The sequence below is a fragment of the Aquarana catesbeiana genome, linkage group LG07, assembly GCF_042186555.1.
Source record: "Aquarana catesbeiana isolate 2022-GZ linkage group LG07, ASM4218655v1, whole genome shotgun sequence".
Taxonomy (NCBI): Eukaryota; Metazoa; Chordata; class Amphibia; order Anura; family Ranidae; genus Aquarana; species Aquarana catesbeiana.
The window spans coordinates 31,194,360-31,214,372 of record NC_133330.1 but is presented as its reverse complement, the minus strand read 5'-3'; the positions used below and the strand labels follow the sequence as shown (position 1 = coordinate 31,214,372).

The following is a 20,013-nucleotide window of genomic DNA, read 5'->3' as shown; positions in this document are numbered from 1 at the left end:
TGTCATTTACGATTTCGGCCAAGTGCATCCCGAATTTTCAGTTTCGGCACCAAAATTTCCATTCAGTATACCTCTACTTTCCTTTTGTAGGTCCTGCTAACAAAGTTCCATTCACTCTCTGTTCCTACTCCGTTCCTCTCCTATCTTCCATACAGGAAACACACATCCAGTCTAAAACCAGCTGTACTCTCTCCAACAAAAAGAACATATATTTTTTTTCAATCCCTGAAGTTTTACTTCTTCATTAAAAATAGACAGTATTCTTGTGCATTCTTATTTTCAAAAATAAATCTAACAAACCATTTATCCGTTTGGGATTAAACTTCTGGAGATAACCACCCAGCGCTGGTCTGCAATCCTATTAGCTCCTCCACAAATCCCTCACAAGGCCTCATCTCAGAGAATTAATTTCATTGTTCTATTAGGTAGATACATATCCGGATAAGATCTATCTTCAAAAGGGAGAGTACTGTCAGCTCAGCCAGCTGGAAATACATTACTGAGGCTGATTTCAAAGAAACTAATCCTCTCTATGTGTACAGCTCAGAACCTCCCCGATTAGGCCCCGCTCGCAGCATCCTTTTCATCATGGAGGCACTTCAGCCGTGCGGTTACTACCCAGAGCTCCGGAGCTGTCAATTACCATAATTAAAAGACCGGCTTTATCCGAAGCAGATTTTTTTTTAGGTAATCATATATATATCACTTTTAAAAGAGACGCTATGATCCAAATAATAAAATTATAACATTTTTAAAAAGGGTGAATCTATGGTTGAAGCTTTTATACGAATCAAAAATATACTGCGCTAAAATAATAATGTGAATAATTGATGAAGAAAGTCTATATGCTAAAGTTTTATATGGCTAAGTTCAGATAGGCAAAAAAAGACTTGATTTAAAATAAAAAAGGGTTAGAGGACTCATCTCCCTTAAAACTGGTAGTTATCTCTTGCTGAAAAAAAAAAAAAATGGCCCTCCTGCAGGCTAATGTCATATTGTGCTAGTATGTGCCGTATACTAGCACTTTATGACAGACTTACCTGTGAAGTGGATCCCTCCAGTGGCGCGATGTCACCATCTTCAAGCGGTCTTCCTCCCGGGATCACACACTCTGACCATTTGAATGACCGGGCCACGATCGTGTCATAGCGCTCTGTATGGATGGCACACTCGAGTGTGCCATTCATTCGGTGCGCAGTGCACATGTGCTGGTGGTTTCACCCCCCCCCCATTGGCCCCTTTCACACTGGGGGCAGGAGGTGCGTCGGCAGTAAAGCACCGCTATTATTAGCAGCGATTTACCGTCGTTTTAGCGGCGGTATTTGGCCGCTAGTGGGGCGGTATAGCCGACATGCTCTATTGATTTCAATGAGCAGGAGCGGTGAAGGAGCGGTGTATACACCGCTCCTTCACCGCTCCAAAGATGCTGCTAGCAGGACTTTTTTTGCCGTCCTGCCAGCGCACCGCTTCAGTGTGAAAGCCCTCAGGGCTTTCACACTGGAGACACAGCAGCGGCTGTTTTGGGTCGGTTTTCAGGCGCTATTTTTAGCGCAATAGCGCCTGCAAACCGCCCCAGTGTGAAAGGAGTCTAAGGGCACTTTCACACTGGTAAAGCGCCGCTTTTTTTAGCAGCACTTTTCCGTCGTTTGAGCAGCGATTTTCGGGCCGCTAGAGGGGCACTTTAAACTCCCGCTAGCGTCCAAAAAAGGGTTAAAAGATTGATTTCGATGGGCAGGGGCGCTTTAGGAGCGGTGTATATACCCCCCCCCATTGATTGTTTCAAATGCCCATTGGTGACTAGCTGTCTTTAAGGGCACTTTCACACTGGTAAAGCGCCGCTATTTTTAGCTGCACTTTACCATCGTTTTAGGGCGCTTTTCGGCCACTAGCAGGGCATTTTAACCTTTAACCCCAGCTAGCGGCCGAAAAAGGGTTAAAAGATTGATTTCGATGGGCAGGGGCGCTTTAGGAGCAGGGTATATACCGCTCCTAAAGCGCCTCAAAGATGCTGCTTGCAGGACTTTTTTTTAGCGTCCTGCCAGCGCACCACTCCAGTGTGAAAGCCCTCGGGCTTTCACATTGGAGTGACAGGAGAGGCGCTTTACGGGCGCTATTTTTAGCAATATAGCGCCTGTAAAGTTCCTCAGTGTGAAAGTAGCCTAAAGGCCTTTTCACACGAGTATTCTGGTTGTTACCTGTCTGTTTTCTGATGAAAAACGAACAGCAATTTATTCCTATGGGCTTTCAGATGTAAATGGATGATCATCGGTTTACATCCGCCTACATTAGTCTCCATTCAAGTCTGTTTTTTTTTTAAATGAACAAGGCTGCTTTTCTATTTAGACAAACCTGAACAGATGCCGTCTGTTTACATCCGTTTTGGCATACAGTATGTCTGTTTTTAGGAAAAAAATATTTTGTGTTTATACTGCAACAACTATAAAAAAAAAAAAAAAGGTATGCAAAATGATTGCCAACTGATGTAAACTGAACTGAAGACAGATGTGCAGACTGATGTAACATGAATGCAAAACCTGAATGCAAAAAAAACTGACTTAACTGATGAAGCCCGTATGGAAGGACCCCGAAGTCACCACAGGCCAGCATCATTTTCCTTTTGGTTGCAGTACCTGTACAGGCAGAAGTCTTGCTAAAAACGGTGCCGAAACCGAGTGGCTCTTCCTGAGCGGGGTGCAGATATCAATCCTTTCAGTGATTGTAAACATTCAGGGTTTTTATTTTTAAAATAACAAACATATTATACCTGTAATACAGAGCAGCCCCGATCCTCCTCTTCTCAGGTCCCCCACCAGCTCTCCTGCCCCCCACCCCCACCCCCCACTGAGTGTCCCCATAGCAAGCCACTTGCTATAGGGGCACTTGTGCGTGCTCGCCCCCAAGCAGGCTCCGTGTGTCCACTGATACACAGTGCTGGCTTGGCCCCGCCCTCCCTTTCCCCACTGGCTGTGATTGACAGAAGCAGGAGCCAATGGCTCCTGCTGCTGCCTCTCTGCCCAATGAGGGGGAGAGAGAGCTGCTGTTCTCGTGCTCATCGCTGGATCGAGATCGGGCTCAGGTAAGTGTAAGGGGGGCTGGATGCAAAAGGTTTTCACACTGGGGCGCTTTACAGGCGCTACAGCGCTAAAAATAGCGCCTGTAAAAGCACCTCTCCTGTCACTCCAATGTGTGCTTTCACACTGGAGCGGTGCGCCGGCAGGAGCGCTCCTAAAGCGACCCTGCCCATTGAAATCAATGGGCAGCGCCGCTTTGCGGGTGCTTTTAACCCTTTTTTGGCTTTAGCGGGGGGGAAAGCACCGCTAAAACGGTGGTAAAGCACTGCTAAAAAAAGCGACGCTTTACCGCTGACGCCCCCAACACCCCAGTGTGAAAGGGCTCTAATGCAGAGAATACATTAAGGGCACTTTTACACTGAGGCGCCCTTTATTTTAGCTGCGCTTTTCGGCCAATAGCTGGGCGCTTTTAACTGCCACTAGTGGTCCAAAAAGGGTTAAAAATCGCCCACAAAGCGCCGCTGCTGTGGCGCTGTCCACTGATTTCAATGGGCAGGGTGCTTTAGGAGCGGTGTATACTCACTCCAGCGCCTCTCCCCTCATTCCAGTGTGAAAGCCCGAGGGCTTTCACACTGGAGCGGTGCGCAGGCAGGATGCTCAAAAAAGTCCTGCAAGCCGCATCTTTGAGGCGCTGTAGGAACGGTGTATACACCGCTCCTACAGCGCCCCTGCCCATTGAAATCAATAAGCAGCACCGCCGAAGTGCCGGCAAAGTGCCACTGCAGTGATGCTTTTAACCCTTTTTCGGCCGTTAGTGGGGGGTAAAGCGCTGCTAAAAATGGTGGCCGTTTACTGCTGACGCCCGCCCACGTGTGAAAGTGCCCTAAGGTAGAAAAAATGAAAATAAAAAAAAAAACCTCGGCCTTTAAGATCCTTGGTGTTCCTCTGGGTCTTGAAAGCCACATGCTTCAGAATCCCTAAAAGTAAAGATTTAAGCCTCTCAAACATTTTAAATAATTTGATGGGAACGTGTCATTTTTTTTTGTCTTCATCTAAAAGGTAAACTTATCTACCTGTCTGAGGTGACCGCACATACCCCTGGCTTCTTGATATAACACAGGTGCAATAATTCATGTATTTTCAACAACTCCTACCCAAAGTCATTGCAACTTTCTTCAAATCACAACAATAAATCTTAAAATACAAAATTCTAGGCATCCCCAATCCCACAATGTAATGCAAGTCGTTTTTGTCAGTTCCTGGGATGCAGCATGCCACTGGCAGGTCCTGGGCTGGCCATACATTATACCATTTCTTGTACAATTTCTGTACAATGTCCTTTAGATTTACCTTTAACTACACTATATTACCAAAAGTATTGGGACGCCTGCCTTTACACGCACATGAACTTTAATGGCATCCCAGTCTTAGTCCGTAGGGTTCAATATTGAGTTGGCCCACCCTTTGCGGCTATAACAGCTTCAACTCTTCTGGGAAGGCTGTCCACAAGGTTTAGGAGCGTGTCTATGGGAATGTTTGACCATTCTTCGAGAAGCACTTTTGTGAGGTCAGGCACTGATGTTGGACGATAAGGCCTGCCTTGCAGTCTCCGCTCGAATTCATCCCAAAGGTGTTCTATCTGGTTCAGGTCAGGATTCTGCGCAGGCCAGTCAAGTTCCTCCACCCCAAACTCGCTCATCCATGTCTTTATGGACCTTGTTTTGTGAACTGGTGCTCAGTCATGTTGGAACAGGAAGGGGCCATCACCAAACTGTTCCCACAAAGTTGGGAGCATGAAATTGTCCAAAATGTCTTGGTATGCTGACGCCTTAAGAGTTCCCTTCACTGGAACTAAGGGGCCAAGTCCAACCCCTGAAAAACAACCCAACACCATAATCCCCCCTCCACCAAATTATTTGGACCAGTGCATGATGCAAGGTCCATAAAGACATGGATGAGCGAGTTTGGGGTGGAAGAAATGGACTGTCCTGACCTCAACCCGATAGAACACCTTTGGGATGTATTAGAGTGTAAACTGTGAGCCAGGCCTTCTTGTCCAACATCAGTGCCTGACCTCACAAATACGCTTCTGGAAGAATGGTCAGACCTTCCCATAGACACACTCCTAAACCTTGTGGACATCCTTCCCAGAAGAGCTTAGTGGTTCCTGTTTTCCAACATTCATCTTACTTGTACTGGGACTAAGATGAGCCAGGTACTTGTTTTCCTCCCTTTTTAAAAACATAGCTTGCAAAGTGCAGTCTATGACCTAACCGATACTCATCAACACGCTCGGGATGTGAGCTGAAGAGTTACACAAGGTAACAATCTTCAACCAGCACCCAACCATAATATAGGCCAATGAGACAGGTGAGAAATATGTATTCACACAGCAAACAAGGCGTCGCAGACATCCAACGCTGTATAATTCCAGCCAGACAAGAGAGGGTAAGTGATAATTACATGGGAACTAATAACATTTAAAAAAAAAGGGGGGGGGATAAGATTATCTCTATGAGCGGCAATTAATTTTTCCATGGAGGAGGAAGGGAAGTTTCGGCGGAAGCCTTCGGACGTCCTTGGATGGAGTTGCGGCCCGGGGTTCTTTCCTGACAGTTCGCTAGTGATAACTTGTGAGAGGTACTATGAATAAATGATGAAGAGTACGGCCTGGTTAATGTAAGTGCGTTGTATATGCCATTCCAAAAGTGCCCATTTCTTGTGCTTGTTTTTATAGCGAGAGTCAAAGTTTCAAAAGAGACACAGGGAGATATTAGTGGTAAGCAGATACTAAACATCAACATTGGATAAAAGCATTCCATTTTTTATGTATGCATAAATTCACTTGTTTAGGACCATAAACAGGCCCATTATAACGTCATAGCTGCATATAAGGAAATACATGTACAGCGGGTATATATAAAAAAAAAAAAAAAAAAAGAATCACCCCCCCCCCCCCCTTTAACCATTTAAGGACCAAGCTTCTTTCTGAGATTTGTTGTTTACAAGTTAAAAACAGTTTTGTTTTGCTAGAAAAGTACTTAGAACCCCCAAACATTATACATTTTTTTTCCCTAACACCCTAGAGAATAAAATGGAGGTCGTTACAATACTTTCTGTCACACCGCATTTGCGCAGCGGTCTTACAAGCGCACTTTTTTTGGAAAAAATACACTTTTTTTAATTTAAAAAAAAAAAAAAGACAACAGTAAAGTTAGCCCATTTTTTTTTTTTTTTTTTATTGTGAAAGATAATGTTACGCCAAGTAAATTGATACCCAGCATGTCACGCTTCAAAATTGTGCCCGCTCGTGGAATGGCGACAAACTTTGACCCTTAAAAAATCTCCATAGGCGATGTTTAAAAAATTCTACAGGTTGCATGTTTTGAGTTACAGAGGAGGTCTGGGGCTCGAATTATTGCTCTCGCTCTATCGATCACGGCAATAACTCACATGTGTGCTTTGAACACCGTTTTCATATGCGGGCGCTACTCACGTATGCGTTCGCTTCTGCGTGCGAGCGCGTCAGGACGGGGCGCGTTTAACCACTTCAATACCAGGCACATTCGCCCCTTCCTGCCCAGGACAATTTTGAGCTTTCAGCGCTTTCACACTATGAATGACAATTGCGCGGGCATGCAACACTGTACCCAAACAAAATTTTTATAATTTTCTTCCCACAAATAGAGCTTTCTTATGGTGGTATTTGATCACCTCTGCGGTTTTTATTTTTTGCTAAACTAAAAAAGACCGACATTTCTGATAAAAAAAAAAAAAAAAGAAGATTTTCTTCGTTTGTTTTAAAATTTTGTTTTCTCCTTCACTGACGGGCACTGATGAGGCAGCACCAATGGGCACTGATAAGTTGGCACTGATAAGGTGGCACTGATGGGTACTGATCAGGAGGCACTGATATGTAGAATTGATGGGCACTGATAGGCGGCACTGATATGCAGCACTGATGGGCACCGATAGGTGGAACTGATGGGCACTGACAGGCGGCATTGATGGACACTTATAGATGGCATTGATGGGCAGCACTGATTGGGCAGGTACTGACAGGTATTAATGCTGGCCACTGATTGGCACTGTGGTGGGCTCTGATTGGCACTGTAATGGGCGCTGGCAGACTTTATTATTGGGGCACTGCTGGGCACTGATTGGCACATCTGATGGGGCTGTGCTGATAATCAATGTGCTGATTATCAGCACAGACCCCCCACCTCTGACAGGGAGAGCTGCTGATCAGCTGTCCCTGTCAGCGCGAAACGAGGAATGCCTTTTACCGGCACTTCCTGGTTCTCGCGATGATCAGCTGTGATTGGTCACAGCTGATCACGTGGTAAGAAGCCTCTGTCAGAGGCTTCTTATCACGATCGGAGATGTGGCGTTCAAACTGACACGCCGCGATCGCCGCGCTGCGCTCCCCCACGGGCGCGCGCCGGCAAGTTGTCCTGCTGGACGTCATACGACACCCAGTCAGGATAACAGAACCACTTCCCGGTTGTCTTTCTGTTATAGGCCGGGTGGGAAGTGGTTAAAAAATTTATTTTTATTTCCTATTTATTTTACCTTTTATTTTTTATTTTTACACTGTTTTTAAAAAAAAAAAAAAAAAATGTTGTCACTTTTATTCCTATTACAAGGAATGTTAACCACTTGCCACCCGCCCTATTACCAAATGACGGCGGAAAAGTGGTTTGATATTCCTGACCGGACGTCATATGACGTGATCAGGATATTGAGCCGCTGCACGCCCCCGGGGGGCGCGTATCGCGGCGATCGTTGTTGCAGGGTGTCAGTCTGACACCCTGCAACACCGATCTAGGTAAAGAGTCTCTGACAGAGACTCTTTATCACGTGATCAACCGTGTCCAATCACGGCTGATCACGATGTAAATAGGAAGAGCTGGTGATCGGCTTTTCCTCACTCGCGTCTGACAGACGCGAGTAGAGGAGAGCCAATCGGCTGCTCTCCTGACAGGGGGGGTCTGTGCTGATTGTTTATCATGAGTGCCCATCAGTGCCGCCTATCAATGCCCATCAGTGCCGCCTACCAATGCCCATCAGTGCCGCATATCAGTGCCCATCGTCAGTGCCCGCTCATTGGTGCCACCTCATCGGTGCTGCCGTATCAGTGCCTGTCAGTGCCGCCTTATCAGTGCCCATCAGTGAAAGAGAAAACTTACTTATTTACAAATTTTTTTAACAGAAACAAAAGCAAAACTTTTATTTTTTTCAAAATTTTCGGTCTTTTTTAATTTGTTTAGCAAAAAATAAAAATCGCAGAGGTGATCAAATACCACCAAAAGAAAGCTCTATTTGTGGGAACAAAATGATAAAAATTTAGTTTGGGTACAGTGTAGCATGACCGTGCAATTGTCATTCAAAACTGCGACAGCGCTGAAAGCTGAAAATTGGTCTGGGCAGGAAGGTGTCTAAGTGCCCGGTATTGAAGTGGTTAACATCCTTTGTAATAGAAAAAAAGCATCACAGGACCTCTTAAATGTGAGAGCTGGTGTCAAAAAGACCTCAGATCTCATATTTAGACTAAAATGCAATAAAAAAAAAATTATTTGTCATTTAAAAAAGAAATAAAAAATGGCCCTTTAAGAGCTGTGGGCATAAATTAAGCTTTGACGTCGCTTCCACCCTGCATTGTTATGGAGACGGGTGGGGGCCATCTTCCCCTCACTAGTCTCCATGTCCAGCAAGGATGAAGATCCGATCGCCTCCGTCGATGGCTCCGGTAAGAGGCGGAGGGCACTGGAGCACGGCGGGGGGGCCCTCTCCCGCCACCAATAAAAGTGATCTTGCTGCGAATCCGCCGCAGAGACCACTTTTATCTTAAACCGGACTGCTCACTGAAGAAGAGGATACCGGGGTTATGGTAGCTAGCTGCTGCCATAACAACGATACTCCTCTTCAAACAGCCGACGTACAACGACAGTGGGCGGTCCGGAAGTGGTTAATAATCACATTTTGTTGCTTTGCAGCCTGAAATGAAGACCGACACAGTTTTTGTTTTATCCAGCTGTATTTACTCAGTGAAACTTATAACATAACTGTGAGTGGCCGGAGCCGCGATGGCGTCACTCCCATGCATGCACGCGGGAGTCTTCTTCCCAGCAAGGTCCGGCAGCGTCTGCCGGACCTTCAGCTGGGCCTTCACAGCGCATGAGCCGTTGATACTTTGCCCTGATGGCAGCCATGGTGACAACATTGGACAATGCCTGCATAACGTGTATTGAAACGGCCACTTAAGGTCTCCATCAGGAGTCCACGTGACTAGGTGACAATGCAGGAGCAAAGCTGGGAGGAAGAGACAGAGTGTTGTGACCTTAAAGCAGGATCACCTGGTATAATTTCAATGAATGCCAATTTAAAAGGAGAGAAAACTTTTGAAAATGACACCAACATATTCAAACTTGTATGAGGTTTTATCGATTGGGTTTAGATCTTCAAACTATATCCAAGGCTAAGCAATGTGATAGAGACACCAATCAGCAGCAGCAGTTCAGACTAGAGACGGCATGCTAATATCCATCAAAGCTCAGAAGATGAAGCAAGTACAGCATAAAACAAAGCTTTCATAAGCAGAGAAGCCGCTCTACAGTACGGATGCAAGTTGAAGCTGAAAAGCTGACACTTGCAAAAAAAGAACAAAGCAAACTTACATCGCTCACTGTGATATGGCTTTCATTTATCAAAAAATGAAGGATGTTCATGAAACCTGGGCAGTGTGAATTTAGTGTCAGCGCAGTGCAGAATGTTTTGCCAAGGCAAGCATTTTTTTTTTTTTTTAAATGGCAACCAATCACAACTGAGCTTATGTAAGAATCTTGAAGGGTTTAAAGTATTTGAATTATGCAGGCTGGCATATTAAATGCTTTTATTTGCCCTGTCTGAGCCTGACACACTGGGGTTTATTTACTGAGGCTGGAGAGTGCTGGTGTTAGAAGCTGATTGACTACCATGCACAGCTGTACCAGATTCTGAGTGTTCCAGATTTAGTAAATTTCCTCCACTGAGTGTCGGACATTGCATAAAGTTGACGCTTTGCCAACTCACTGAGCTCACGTTGACTCCTAGCTTCTAAGTGTGTATAACAGTACCGAATAACAAAAAGCCTACTGGCCTTCCCCATACTGCTTCAAAAGGAAGCCTTTGAGAGCTCTTACCAAACTGTTGGTAGATCCCATGGAAGGCTTTAAGATGGTTTTAATCTAAAGAAGGGGTCTTGAATTAAAATTTACGGAGGTCCAGTCAGTAAAATTTTTCTTTTCTGAATCTCAAGTTTGCACAATAACACATAACAACCCCCCCCCCATACATCAGTGTCTTTACAGTATACATCCAACATATATAAGCAATATACAAAAACAATAAAAAAAATCCAATACAAAGTCTGTGTCAGAAAAAAGTTCATAAAGTGCTCCAAGAAAAATGTTCATTCCATAATGGACCAATACCAATACCAATACACCGATGTAGTGCCGCGTACACACAAGTGGACTTTTTGACCGGACTGTCGACGGACTTCCAACGGACTTTCCGAATGAACGGACTTGCCTACACACAATCACACCAAAGTCCGACGGATTCGTACGTGATGACGTACATTGGACTAAAATAAGGAAGTTGATAGCCAGTAGCCAATAGCTGCCCTAGCGTCGGTATTTGTCCGTCGGACTAGCATACAGACGAGCGGACTTTTTGTTAGGAACTGGGTCCGGCGGATCCAAATCTAAAGTCTGTCAGACTTTCGACTGAAAAAGTCAGCTGCAGGTCCGATGAAGCCCACACACGGTCAAATTGTCCGCCGGACTGGGTCCATTGGACCAGTCTGGTCGAAAAGTCCGCTCGTGTGTACATAAGGGAGGAGAAAGGCTCTCTGTGGCTGAATGAAGGAGGCATTATCATCCTAGACAAATTCAACCGGATTGGAGTAAAAGGACTGTTAAGCGGCAGCTGCATACCTCAGGTTACCAGCTTGTGGGACATCCAGGAGGAGAGAGAAGATCCATTGAGTACCCCCTCACCAGAACAAAGGGTGTTAAACCCGTATGCTGAAAAGCTGGGGGTCCATTTCTTCTGGTGAGTAAGGGCACAAGAGGGTTGTGTGTCACACTTCATGGCATTAGAGTTTTGGACCACTTCAGCACTTTATCGGTTTATATTTAAGCACCGAGCACTTTGTTTCAAGAAAGGTCCATTATGGAATGAACCTTTTTCTTGGAGCACTTTATGAACTTTTTTCTGACACAGATTTTGTATTGGATTTTTTTTATTGTTTTTGTATATTGCCTATATATGTTGGATGTATACTGTATGTGCTGTGGTTTAGGTTGATAGCAATCAAGAGGTGTTTAGCACTCTTTGAGCAGCAGCTACAGACGAGATATACACTTGGTTTAATAACATAGCCTTCACATAATAACCCCTTCACATCACAGCCCCCTCTTTAAACCAGTATCCTCAGCCCCCCTCCACACCACAACCCCCCTTAACATCACAGTTTCCCCTTTACATCAGTGTCTATAGTCCCCCTTTACATCACAGTCCCCCCTTTAAAGCTGTCCCACAGTGTGCTCAGTTCCCCTTCACATAACAGCCCTCCTTTACATTGGAGTGCCCCTTTATTTTGCAGTGCCCATTACATCACACTTACCCTCCAAATCAGAGTGCCCCTTTTAATATAAACCTCCCCTGCACTGTCCTACCTTCGGCAGGGTAGAGGCACTTATCAGCTGTGTTAGCTCTGTGTTAGAGTCTTTCGCCCGCCCAGCCATCACAGTCATCGTCACAGCAGGGCTGGGGGGTGGAAGCTGCCCAACTTACTATCTCACCTTGTTGTTAATTTGAAAAGACTCCCGCTCTTCTTCCCAATCTGCAGCACCTCCTGCCGTGCTGTGAGGATGACAGCGGCGGCAGGGTGGGGGACTCGGGAGGGTTCACACAGCTAATAAATGGCGGCTGCAGTTCGAACAGGACTGTCACTCGGTCTGGGTCCGGACTGTGGTCTGCCATTTAGTAACCCCTGATCTAAATTCTGGCATACACGGGCTGAAAATTGTCCTGTTCAGCAGGAACTGGCTGACTTTAAGTCCGTGTGAACAGCAGTCTGTTCAAAAGAAGCTAAGTCCCCTTGTCAGAATATAATTGCAGCACACCACAGTGCACAGATAGGAACCCTGTAAAAGTTGGTGACATCATTGCTGTGCATTAGAAATTGCAGCTATATCTAGGCTAAGGGAGGTGGTTTTAGGGAATCCCAAAAAGAGGGAGAAGAGACGCCTCTGGGTGCAGATTTTTAACAAGTTTTAATATGCAGTAAAGGTTATCTCACAATGCACTCACATTTCTGGAGTCAAAAGAAGGCATTTTGTAATATCCCGGGATATTACAAAATGCCTTCTTTTGACTCCATAAAATTTGAGTGCATTGTGAGATAACTTTTACTGCATATTAAAACTTGTTAAAAATCTGCACCCAGAGGCACCTCTTCTTCCTCTTTCTGTCTTTTCAGTTTTTGGGAACATGGTCTCTGTTCCTCTATGATGGCAGCCCTTAGAGTGGATTACCCCTATCCCCCCTCCCCCTTTTCCTTTTAATTATTTTACTTATTTTTATATTATCGTGGACTCCCTCCTAAACAATTATAGAGATTGTGGACTTGGTGCCTCATTGTGCATATAAAATTATGCGTACCCAGCACATTGACCAAATGCTTATAGGATATATATTGTTTTAGATTTTTGCTCCTTTAACTTGTATAATTTTAGGGAATCCCCAACATCACTTTTGGTCACTGTGCAGGGGTGATGATATGGACTACAATATTCATCATCAAATAGAAACTGTAACCACTAGTAGGCCTGAATGTGGGGGCAATGGACCTGAACATGGGCAGGATTGTTGCTGATGCTTGAATACACCACATCGCTGTACACTGCTCAGCCAGACAGAGCCTAGTGGATTGGACAGACCAGGAGTCTGAGAATTCTGGATTCTTCCACTACAGCCAGCAGTTAGGTAGCTATGTCACCAATGTAAAAAAAAGGGTTAGCGAGGATGTTACAGTGCCCGGAGTTCAGATTTAATGCAATGCATGTTAGCATGGTATGAAGGTGCCCTAAATGACTCAATGTATGTTTTGACAGAATGTGGCCCCCAGCAAAAGGAGAACACTTCTCAATGGGTACAACGGAGACTTTACACGCCTGGACCGTCATAAGACAAAAACACAGGCAATGAATGCTTTTTCTAAATTCAGTACAAAAAATCATATTATTGGAACCAAAACAGCATACGTGCGTCTAAAACTCACCAGCTGCTCAGCTCTCCGACGCTCCTGGTTGGTGTAATTCTTCTCCCGCAGAATGGCTGAGGTGAATTTCTCCTGCGCTGCCTCATGCTCTCTTTGGGAGAGTCGGGCGAGCGCTTCCTGGATGATGGCCTGTTCCCTCTCATATCTGAGAAAGTGCAAAATAAAACATAACATAAAAAAAAGCGAAAATGTTCACTGGGTTACGTACGCACAATGTCATCAAGTTATCCATTTTATGACCAGCCTTGTCCACACCCAACCAATGATACAGCCCAATTCCGAAAATGTCTAACATAGCAAAGCAAGTGTTGGAGGTTAACGGGGACCTGTCATTAAAATGTAAAGGTTACATTTAAAGTGACTGTAAAGTTAAAAAAAATAAAATAAATAAGAACACAAACAAACATGTTATACCTACCTGCTCTGTGTAATGGTTTTGCACAGAGCAGCCCAATCCTCCACTTCTCGGGTCCCCCGCTGGTGCACATTCCCCCTCCCCCCCCCCCGCCCCTTGCTGAGTGCCCCCCATAGCAAGTTGCTTGCTATGGCGGCACTCGTGTGTGCTCATTTCAGAGCTGGCTCTCTGCAACCCTGCTCCTGCCTCCCTGGCTGTGGTTGACAGTAGCATGTGTCAATGGCTCCTGCTGCTGCATCTCAGACACTAAGGAGGGAGAGACCCAGGAGAGCCAAGGCTCTCGTACATATCACTGGATCAAGATGGGGCTAAGGCAAGTATTACGGGGCCTGAGGGGGCAGCTGCATACTGAAGGTAAAAACCTTCAGCCTTTACAACCACTTTAATAAATAAGGCTGTGCCTAGGCACTGTGACTATGTAGCTTCATAGCTGTTTTCCTTGCTGGAGGGTAAGCTGTACCTAATGTCCCGCAGTGCAAGGATTTCCCTGCTTCTGCCTCATTCCTTCTCTCAATGTGTGCTTTGTCCTTTTCTCCTGCTGCTTTTCCATCGTTATCTGACCAGTCATCAGACCACCACTCATTGGGAGAGTGGCTTTGACATGAGGAAGCAAAACTCAATGAAGATGGCCATCTCTACTTAGTGACACAGTGCAGATGAAGGCTTAGCAAGTCAGTAATTGGGAAAAGATCAGCTGCAGAGAGACCATAGACAATACTAGGGACTAGTTCTTGTTCTTTGCTTCCCTTTTCTGGGCAATGCTTCCACAGAACTGGTAATCTTTCAAAATTACTCTTACCTCCTGTACAGTTCATCCTCTGCATACGTAGGCATCTTTTTGCTTCCTCCAGCAGACGGACCCTGCGTACCTGTAACAAAGAACTCATTACTCCAAGTTCTACAGGGCGAAAAAAAGAAAGGGTCAGACACTGAGCGCTGTGTTAAAGCTGTCTTTTTGTGTGGCAATTTGTGTTGCAATAATTCTATTGATATAAAGTAAGAACAATGCAGGACTGCTAGCAATAAAAAAACATTTTTTTTACTTGTTTTTATATTCTTCATTATACAGATTTGGAGTCCAAAAAGTTGAACACAGATTGACCAGGTAGTATGCAACCCAAGATCCGAGCACGACTCTCTTCACATACCATTGGCTGGCTTCTGTGTCAGTCACTTGTCTACACAAATTGAAGTGTCTTCCCAGCAGCTTCACTCTTCACAGCCATTCACAGTAAATGATAGATGAGAAGGAAGTATGAATCGGTCTGTCTAGGTGGTACAGGGAAGAGTAGACCATGCTTACAAAGTACATTGTAATATCTACAGCCTACTATATCACTGCTAACAGCAGAGCAGGCCACAAATGATCCCAGCAAGGAGAGATACGATAAGCTGAAGTTTATTCTGCTTTTAAATTTGCCTTCCCCGATTCCTCCTTTCCCCCCCTCGTCATCATACCAATGAAATTATTCTAATAAACTTTGCACTAGATACCTTATGTTAGACCCAGCAATGCCATCACTGGCCCTCTGTGTTTCTATAATCAATGCGGGCAGATCATGTCTAGTGGGAGGGGCTGACAGGATGCTGTACATAGTTTCCTGAAAACATCACAGCACAGCACCCGGCCTCAGTACTATTCTCAGGAGCCCTCAGGCCTGATGCAAGCAGTGGGCTGGCTCGTAGGAGGAGTTATGCAAATATCAAAATGCTTTGATGGGCAGATGCAGTTTAGAGAAGTGGGTGTTCCTAAGTAGTCTGTATTTGCATGTAGACCACCCCTAGTAACGCCCACATGTTATGCTGACACTCCTAGGACAGTGGTCTCCAATCTGTGGCCCGCGGGTTGGAAGAGGCCCTTTGCTTGTCTTTATCCAGTCCTTGGGGCACTGTTCCTCCCACTGACACCAATGATGGGGCAAAATTCCTTCCACCGACACCAATGATGGGGCACTATTCCTCCCACTGACACCAACAATGAGGCACTATTCCTCCCACTGACACCAACAATGAGGTACTATTCCTCCCACTGACACCAGCAATGAGGCACTATTCCTCCCACTGAAACCAATGATGAGGCACTATTCCTCCCACTGAAACCAATGATGAGGCACTATTCCTCCTACTAACAGCAATGATGAGGCACTATTCCTCCCACTAACAGCAATGATGAGGCACTGTTCTGCCACGTACACACGATTGGACATTGATCGGACATTCCGACAACAAAATCCATGTTTTTTTTCCGACGGATGTTGGCTCAAACTTGTCTTGCATACACACGGTCACAAAGTTGGTCGGCAATTCCGAATGTCAAGAACGCGGTGACGTACAACACGTACGACAAGCCGAGAAAAATAAGTTCAATAGCCAGTGCGGCTTTTCTGCTTGATTCCGAGCATGCCTGGAACTTTGTGCGTCGGAATTATGTACACACGATCGGAATTTACGACAACGGATTTTGTTGTCGGAAAATTTGAGTACCAGCTCTCAAATTTTGTGTGACGGAAATTCGGGGGGAAAATGTCTGACGGAGCCTCCACACGGTCGGAAATTTCCGACAAAAAGCTCCCATCGAACATTTTCCATCGGAAAATCCGACCGCGTGTACGGGGCATTACTCTCACTGACACCAACGATGGGGCAAAATTCCTTCCACCGACACCAATGATGGAGCACCATTCCTGCCACCGACACCCACAGTGGGGTATAATTTCTCCCACTGACACCAAAAATTGGGCATTATTCCTCCCATTATCACCCGCAATGGGGCACTCTTCCTCCCTCTGACACCAGCGATGGGGCACTCTTGTTCCCACTGACACCAATGATGCAAACAAAAAAAAGGAAACGTTGCATACCCTCAGTTTTGGCTTGGAAATCTGATGCAGAGGGCTCAGGTTCGCCCCTCGGAAGAGAAGACTGCGGAGGCGGGGGATGGTCCAACGTTGGCAACAGATTCTGCTCCCCTCTTTGTGGTGAAGACTCCTTCATTCGACTGACAAGGTCATCAGTCAGCTGGAGGAAATAAAAAGAATATTGTATTATATCTCTGGGCACCAATTGGTTATAAGTTTTCATGAAGTGAGCCATGGATCAGCTCTGGATGGATGTGATGTCACTAAACTGAGATTTAGAAGTGGGCTTAGAAAACGGCTTCTCTGAGAAACTTGGTTTACTACGTGACAGGTTCCCTTTTATAATAAAAAGCTGACAGGTTAGTAAAACAGCGATATCAGGACCCATTCAATCATACAGTTTGTAGTGTACATATATTTGCAAAATAATGGGATAAAAAAATATTCCTCGAATGGAGAAGGGGAATTGGGACTTTGAATGAGGCACATATGCGGTGTGCCTCCATCCCTATACTAGTGCAAAAGAGAAGGGAAAGTGGGACTTTAAGTGAGATAGATGACTTTGTGGAGGCAAAGTTGAAATAAATGCAAAATTGTTTTTATTAGTAACGAACGTTGTATAGAATATGGCAATAAAATAACCACATATACATTCAGTACAGTAATTCATAGAGACACCACCCACACATAACATGGGAAAAAAAAGTTTGCATGAGTATGGTATTATCAGAGCAGTTCAAAGGTACATAACATAGAGTAAATTTATATTAATACATATGACATAAAAATGACATAAAAACAGCACCAGCGACAGGAGTATGGGTATAGGAAGTAAAACCAAAATAGATAAATGAATGAATGTCAAAAATTATTAATCTGCTGCAGACCAAAATTCACTGTGTCCATTACAGACACAGGTCAGCATCACTTGTTCCCGACGCGTTTCGTGTAGAGACACTCCTCAGGGGCTACCTTGGGACTTTGATCACATGGCCGCAACATTTTACCGTTTTGGACCCTATGTGAGTATTTAGGACGGGCTAATCTGCCCGATTTCTACATTACTAATTAGAACTAGACTAATGTCACCACTTTTTTCTTTACACTCTGCAGAGATACTTTAGCATCTACCCCTGAGGAGTGTCTCTACACGAAACGCGTCGGGAACAAGTGATGCTGACCTATGTCTGTAATGGACACAGTGAATTTTGGTCTGCAGCAGATTAATAATTTTTGACATTCATTCATTTATCTATTTTGGTTTTACTTCCTATACCCATACTCCTGTCGCTGGTGCTGTTTTTATGTCATTTTTATGTCATATGTATTAATATAAATTTACTCTATGTTATGTACCTTTGAACTGCTCTGATAATACCATACTCATGCAAACTTTTTTTTCCCATGTTATGTGTGGGTGGTGTCTCTATGAATTACTGTACTGAATGTATATGTGGTTATTTTATTGCCATATTCTATACAACGTTCGTTACTAATAAAAACAATTTTGCATTGATTTCAACTTTGCCTCCACAAAGTCATCTATCTCACTTAAAGTCCCACTTTCCCTTCTCTTTTGCATTTGTAAAAAAATATTCCTGAACTTTGTTTTATCTCCTGGTTACTGTGAAATTGTGTGAATACATCAATGCAGTGCATGTTATCTCAGCTTGCAGAGCTTGGATTCATTATATGGGTTTACCAAAAATGTAAATATTGCAGAAAATACAGCCTCATGCTACATAACTAAGCTCCATTTCATGCTGAATAAACTAAATAATTAATGTATCTCAATTAGAGAACTATCTTTAGATACATTTTTACTCCAAAAGCATTTTATTAAAATAAATCAGATTTAAATTAAAAAAAAAAAAAAAAAATCAGATTTTTTATCATTGATTTTTATCCACCCTGTTCTGAAGATCCTTACCAGTCTCTGTTCACTGGATATGGATGAGGGCTTTTAAACCACTTTTATCGAACTGCCAAATGGTGGGGGGGGGTCTGCCTTCCTTATACCCACCTGAGCAGTCTCAGTGCTGTAGGAACATTATCTGCTTTCCTAAGGCTAAGAGGCTAAGTTCACCCTGGCAATTAAAAGCAGTGAAAAATGCCCCTCAAACGCCTATGTAAATGATACAATGGACGGCACACAGTGCTGTTCACTTTATCTAAACATGAAGCGTTGGCGTCGCTTTGCCTCAAAAATGAAGCCTCATGTCAAGTCAGGAATGCGTTTGAAGCCTTCCAACGCCTCCCATTCAAGTCTATGGTAACCCTTCGCAAATGCCCTGGCAGGCGTTTGCAGAGCGGTTGTGGGGCGTTAAAATGTGTTTTTTTCCTGTAATATCCCATTTGTGGAGGGGTTTTAATGCGACTTAATGCTGATCAAACGCTTCAAAACTGCACATAGAGCATTTGGGGAGCGTTTTTAAGGCTTGTAAAACGGCAGTTGAATGCCCATACTAAAGCTCATTGATGCGAGTCTAACGCTAAAGGAGTGTTTGTTAAGCAGAAATTTAGTCAGGTGTGAAGAAGCTCTTAAAGTGTCACTAAACTCACATCATAAAAAACAATGAATAAATGGTATATTCCACGCTGTTCATACTCAGTCACTACGGGATTTGTTTTCTGTATTCTGCAAAAAACTGGTTGATCCCACTGTTCTCTATCTTCCCCTTCTGTCCACATCCCCAATTCAGCTAGAGATTTTGCAGCTGTGGTGGCAACTCTGCACATGCTCAGTTTTAAGTGAGTTTCTATGCTGAGCATCTCCTCCCTATCACATCTGAGCAGCCCATGTGACTATAGAGTCACACACGTGGGTGTATACACAGTGGTAAATGACAGCCCACTCCCTCCCTTCTCCACCATGCCCACTAACCAGCTAAACACAATGGAGGCGGGATATTACATGTAGATTGATGGAGGCTTCACCTCCCTTTTATTCTATGCCACAGGCTGCAGGGGTGTGACACAGCCTGTGACTGGCAGAAATTCACCCACACCAGATTTCCACAAAATAATAAAGATTTTAACTCAAATATATATTTGTATGACAATTTAAAAAAACAGTTTATTGATATTAATTATTTATGTTTACTCTTTATTCCAAAGGCTGTTTTTTTGTTTTGTTTTTTTTGAACATGTGACCAGCAGCAGAGGACTAGAAGCTCCTCCTGCTTATGTTTCCCTGCAGACAGGCTGGGAAAGATCTGGGTCATGTGACAGCTGGATATCGATAAGGAAAATTTAAAATTGATTAAAATATTTACAGTCCCATCATCCACATACAGAAATAGAAGGGGCAATGTAAATGAACCAATGTGTGTTTAGTATCACTTTAACCTCATCCCGCCCGCGATATAGCCGAAAGATGGCTACAGCGCAGGCCTAAAT

General features: G+C 44.3%; 1 protein-coding gene across 5 annotated transcripts in view; it reads right to left on the bottom strand.

Annotated features, from left to right (window-relative positions):
• CHCHD6 (coiled-coil-helix-coiled-coil-helix domain containing 6) overlaps nt 1-20,013 on the bottom strand; it is a 447,244-nt gene that overhangs the window by 419,323 nt on the left and 7,908 nt on the right. For all 5 annotated transcript variants that reach the window (XM_073591921.1, XM_073591919.1, XM_073591917.1 and 2 more), the window contains exons 2-4: nt 16,618-16,774; nt 14,556-14,625; nt 13,342-13,486 (exon numbers count right to left, since the gene is read on the bottom strand). In XM_073591921.1, coding sequence (XP_073448022.1) covers nt 13,342-13,486; nt 14,556-14,625; nt 16,618-16,774 — 372 coding nt within the window. The remainder of the gene's footprint in view (nt 1-13,341; nt 13,487-14,555; nt 14,626-16,617; nt 16,775-20,013) is intronic.